The 5,377-nt window shown below is 61.0% G+C and overlaps 1 protein-coding gene across 4 annotated transcripts in view; it reads left to right on the forward strand.

Moving 5' to 3' along the window:
- The window catches only part of SEMA6B (semaphorin 6B), a 38,517-nt gene extending 33,365 nt beyond the window's left edge, over window positions 1–5,152 (forward strand). For all 4 annotated transcript variants that reach the window (XM_017528405.2, XM_017528406.1, XM_017528407.2 and 1 more), the window contains exons 15-17: window positions 1,291–1,368; window positions 1,486–1,544; window positions 3,241–5,152. In XM_017528405.2, coding sequence (XP_017383894.1) covers window positions 1,291–1,368; window positions 1,486–1,544; window positions 3,241–4,169 — 1,066 coding nt within the window. In that variant the 3' untranslated portion in view covers window positions 4,170–5,152. The remainder of the gene's footprint in view (window positions 1–1,290; window positions 1,369–1,485; window positions 1,545–3,240) is intronic.
- Window positions 5,153–5,377: the final 225 nt, after the last annotated feature.

The following is a 5,377-nucleotide window of genomic DNA, read 5'->3' on the forward strand; positions in this document are numbered from 1 at the left end:
GGGCAGAGAGCACAGCCCGTGCAAAGGCCCCGGGGCAGGACCACACCTGGTGTGTTGGAAGAACAGCGAGGAGGCGGGTGTGGCTGGAGCAGAGTGAGCAAGGAAGAGAGTGGGAAGAGAGGAGGTGGGGAGGGGGAGGGGAGAGGACAGAGCAGTTAGTGCAGACTTGTAGGCTTTGACCTCGAGAAAGGTGGCAGCCATGTGGGGTTGCAGGCAGAGGAGGGACCGGCCCTGACTGGGGTGCTCACGGGTGCCCTCTGGTGGCTGCTGCCAGGTGGAGACAGCAGGGGAAGGAGAACCAGGGACCAGGGCGGCAGCTGTTTCCCTGTCTCTAAAGTGGGAGCAAAGCTGGGATGCGTGCTAGTGCTCTCGCACGCCTGGGCTCCCTGTTTGCTGTCAACGCGGAGGACCCTGCTTCCTGCCCGCCACTGTTGTAACAATGGCCCGGTAGCTCCGAGTCCAAGGGCACAGTCTCTGGCGCAATGCCTGGGCCGCCACCGCAGCTCTGCCACTTGGGCAAACATTTACTTTCTCGAGCCTCAGTTCGCTTGTCTGTAAAATGGGCAGTGAACAGTGCCCTGCACTCAGATTTGTTCTAAAGACTCCAGGAGTTGCTGCTAAGAGGCAGGGGCCGGACACGGTGGCTCACGCCTGTCATCCCAGCACCTTGGTAGGCCAAGGCGGGAAGATTGCTCGAACCCAGGGGTTGAGACCAGCCTGGGCAACACAGCATAGTGAGACTATCTCTAAAAAAAAAAATGCAAAAATGACCGTGCCACTGTGCTCCAGCCTAGGTGACAGAACAAGACCCTGTCTCTTAAAGAAAAACATTTCAATTTGAGTTTAAAAACTTTAAAAAATTTTTTTTAAAAAGGCCAGTTGCAGTGGCTCATGCCTATAATCCTAGCACTTTGGGAGGCCGAGGCGGGTGGATCACCTGAGGTCAGGAATTCAAGACCAGCCTGGCCAACCTGGTGAAACCCCGTCTCTACTAAAAATGCAAAAATTGGCCGGGTGTGGCGGTGTGTGCCTGTAATCCCAGCTACTAGGGAGGCTGAGGCAGGAGAATCACTTGAACCTCGGAGGCGGGGGCGGCAGTGAGCTGAGGTCACACCATTGCGCTCCAGTCGGGGCAACAAGAGCGAGACTCTTGTCTCATAAATAAATAAATAAACAAAATAAAATAAAATAAAAATTTAAAAGGCAGGTGCTTAGAACAGGTCACCGTCCCCGCCGGGCCTATGTGAGTGAGTTGGTCACTTGTCCTGTTCGGTCCCTGGTCTGCTCTAGGAACTGTATTGGCAGTCAGGACCCCTACTGCGGGTGGGCCCCCGATGGCTCCTGCATCTTCCTCAGCCCGGGCACCAGGTACTGCGGGAGAGAGAGCGGGGTGGAGGGTGCATTGGACCCGCCCATGATCCGGGATCCCCCTGGCCTCTGACTGTGAGACAGGGCTCTCCTGACGATGCCTCCTCTCCCCATTAGAGCCACCTTTGAGCAGGACGTGTCCGGGGCCAGCACCTCAGGCTTAGGGGACTGCACAGGTGAGTGGGGGGATGGCAGGCTAAGCTAAGACCCCCATCCCCCACTACAAGGGAGGGGAGGGGGAAGCTGGGGGACCCTCGAATCCTCTGGGGGGTGGGTCGGGAAACTGGATTCCAACCGACTTTAGAAAGGTGTGGGGAGTCGGCCAGGTGGGGTGGCTCATGCCTGTAATCCCAGCACTTTGGGAGGCTGAGGTGGGTGGATCACCTGAGGTCAGGAGTTCAAGACCAGCCTGACCAACATGGAGAAATCCCGTCTCTACTAAAATTATAAAATTAGTCGGGCGTGGTGGTGGGTGCCTGTAATCCCAGCTACTCGGGAGGCTGAGTCAGGAGAATCACTTGAACCCGGGAGGCAGAGGTTGCAGTGAGCCGAGATAGCACCATTGCACTCCAGCCTGGGTAACAAGAGCAAAATTCTGCCTCAAAAAAAAAGAAAGAAAGAAAGGTGTGGGGAGGTCTCATTTATTGGGGAGGGAGATAGGAGAAGAACAGAGACCCCAGAAGACAGAGACACCAAGAAATGGACAGGCTTTGCGAGGGATGAAGAGACAACAGAAGGCAAAGAGACAAACGTCTATAGGACAGAAGGGGCCAGATGTGGAGGCTCATGCCTGCGATCCCAGCATTTTGAGAGGATGAGACAGGAGGATCGCTTGAGGTCAGGAGTTCGAGACCAGCCTGGGCAACATAGTGAAACCCTGTTTCTAAAACAAAAACCCAAAGATCATCCAGATGTGATGGTGCTCACCTGTAGTCCCAGCTACTCTGGAGGCTGAGGCAGGAGGATCACTTGACCCCAGGGAGGTGGAGGCTGCAGTGAGCTGTGATCAGGCCACTGCACTCCAGCCTGGGCGACAGAGCAAGACCCTGTCTTTTTCTTTTTTTTTTTGAGACAGAGTCTTGCTGTCACCCAGGCTGGAGTGCAGTGGTGCCATCTCGGCTCACTGCAACCTCCACCTCCCAGATTCAATCGATTCTCCTGCCTCAGCCTCCCGAGTAGCTGAGATTACAGGTGCGCACCACCACACCTGCCTCATTTTTGTATTCTTTGTAGAGATAGGGTTTCTCCATGTTGGCCAGGCTGGTCTCGAACTTTTGACCTCAGGTTATTTGCCCACTTCGGTCTCACAAAGAGCTGGAATTACAGGTGTGAGCCACCATGCCTGGCCAAGATCCTGTCTTTCGTAAAACAACAAGGTGGCTGGGTGCGGTGGCTCACACCTATAATCCCAGCACTTTGGGAAGTTGAGGTGGGTGGATCACCTGAGGTTGAGAGTTTGAGACCAGCTTGACCAACATGGAGAAACCCCAACTTTACTAAAAAAAAATAACAAAAAATTAGCTGGGCATGGTGACGCATGCTTGCAATCCCAGCTACTGGGGAGGCTGAGCCAGGAGAATCCCTTTTACCCGGGAGGCGGAGGTTGCAGTAAACTGAGATGGTGCCATTGCACTTCAGCCTGGGTGACAAGAGCAAAACTCCGTTTCAAAAATTAAGAGTAAAAAAATAAAGCAAACAGGTGGCGGCAGGCAGGGTTGCAGTGAGCTGCACCACTGCACTCCAGCTTGGGGGACAGAGCCAGACTCTGTCAAATAAATAAATAATAACTTAGAGGACAGAGGGCCCGGGGAGGCAGGAGGGGTGCCCAGGGCGGCCCCGCCAGGCCCCCTTCACCCCGGCGCTCCCCGCCAGGACTCCTGCGGGCCAGCCTCTCCGAAGACCGCGCGGGGCTGGTGTCCGTGAACCTGCTGGTGACGTCGTCGGTGGCGGCCTTCGTGGTGGGAGCCGTGGTGTCCGGCTTCAGCGTGGGCTGGTTCGTAGGTCTCCGTGAGCGGCGGGAGCTGGCCCGGCGCAAGGACAAGGAGGCCATCCTGGCGCACGGGGCGGGCGAGGCGGTGCTGAGCGTCAGCCGCCTGGGCGAGCGCAGGGCGCAGGGCCCCGGGGGCCGGGGCGTGGGCGGCAGCGGCGGCGCCGGGGTTCCCCCCGAGGCCCTGCTGGCGCCCCTGATGCAGAACGGCTGGGCCAAGGCCACGCTGCTGCAAGGCGGGCCCCACGACCTGGACTCAGGGCTGCTGCCCACGCCCGAGCAGACGCCGCTGCCGCAGAAGCGCCTGCCCACCCCGCACCCGCACCCCCACGCCCTGGGCCCCCGCGCCTGGGACCATGGCCACCCCCTGCTCCCGGCCTCCGCCTCGTCCTCCCTCCTGCTGCTGGCCCCCGCCCGGGCCCCCGAGCAGCCCCCCGCGCCAGGGGATCTGACCCCCGACGTGCGCCTCTATGCTGCCCGGCCCGGCCGCGCCTCCCACGGCGATTTCCCACTCACTCCCCACGCCAGCCCGGACCGCAGGAGGGTGGTGTCGGCGCCCACGGGCCCCTTGGACCCAGCCTCAGCCGCCGATGGCCTCCCGCGGCCCTGGAGCCCACCCCCGACGGGCAGCCTGCGGAGACCACCGGGCCCCCACGCCCCTCCGGCCGCCGCCCTGCGCCGCACCCACACCTTCAACAGCGGCGAGGCCCGGCCTGGGGACCGCCACCGGGGCTGCCACGCGCGGCCCGGCACGGACTTGGCCCATCTCCTCCCCTATGGGGGGACGGACAGGACTGCGCCCCCCGTGCCCTAGGCCGGGAACCCCCGATGCCTTGGCAGTGCCAGCCACGGGAACCAGGAGCGAGAGACGGTGCCAGAACGCCGGGCCCGGGGCAGTAGCCCCCCGGCCCACCCGCGGAGTGGGGGGCCCCCCTCCGCCACAAGGAAGCACAACCAGCTCGCCCTCCCCCAACCCGGGGCCGCAGGACGCTGAGACGGTTTGGGGGTGGGTGGGCGGGAGGACTTTGCTATGGATTTGAGGTTGACCTTATGCGCGTAGGTTTTTGGTTTCTTTTGCAGTTTTCTAACCAATTGCACAACTCCGTTCTCGGGGTGACGGCGGGCCGGGGAGGCTTGGAGGCCGGGTGAGGAGCGGAGGGCCCACAGCTGCAGACCCAAGCCCTCCCCAACCCCTGAAAAGGTCCCTCCCCGACCCAGGCCCCTGGCGTGTGTGGGTGTGTGTGCGTGTGCCTGCCGTGTTCGTGTGCAAGGGGCCGGGGAGGTGGGCGTGCGTGTGTGTGCCAGCCAGGGCTGCTCTGGGCGTGTGTGTCGGGTGGGCCACGTGTGCAGGGTGTGTGTCCACGAGCGAGTGTGGTGGCCCCAGCGGTCTGGGCGTTGGCTGATGCGATGCTGGGGCTTCCAGAAGGCCGGGGGCCTCAGAGGTGCCGGTTAGGAGTTTGAACCCCCCCACACCACTCTGCAGAGGGAAGCGGGGTGGGGGGCAATGCCGGGGTTTCAGGCAGGGGACACGGGGAGGGCCTGCCCAGAAGTCACACTGGCAACAGCTGTCTAAAGGGCTTGGGGGCCTGGGGGGGTGGCGAAGGTGGGTGGGGCCCCCCTGTAAATATGGCCCCAGGGTGGTGAGAGAGTCCCACACCACCCGTCCTCTTGTGACCTCCCCTGCTGACCGCCAGCTGACCATGCATGCCACGTGGCCGGCTGGTTCCTCCACCCTCTCTGGAGTTTGCCTCCCCTAGCCCCCTCCCCATCAATAAAACTCTGTTTACAACCACCGGCCCCCACGACTCTGGCTCTGCTCTGCCTTCTGGTGGGAGGAGGCACAGATAGGGGGCACCTTCAAAAGTGAAGGCCGGGCCAGGCGCGGTGGCTCACGCCTGTAATCCCAACACTTTGGGAGGCCGAGGCGGGTGGATCACGAGGTCAAGAGATCGAGACCATCCTGGTCAACATGGTGAAACCCCGTCTCTACTAAAAATACAAAAAATTAGCTGGGCATGGTGG

Source organism: Cebus imitator, unplaced genomic scaffold, assembly GCF_001604975.1.
Source record: "Cebus imitator isolate Cc_AM_T3 unplaced genomic scaffold, Cebus_imitator-1.0 Scaffold53, whole genome shotgun sequence".
In the NCBI taxonomy this organism is placed as follows: Eukaryota; Metazoa; Chordata; class Mammalia; order Primates; family Cebidae; genus Cebus; species Cebus imitator.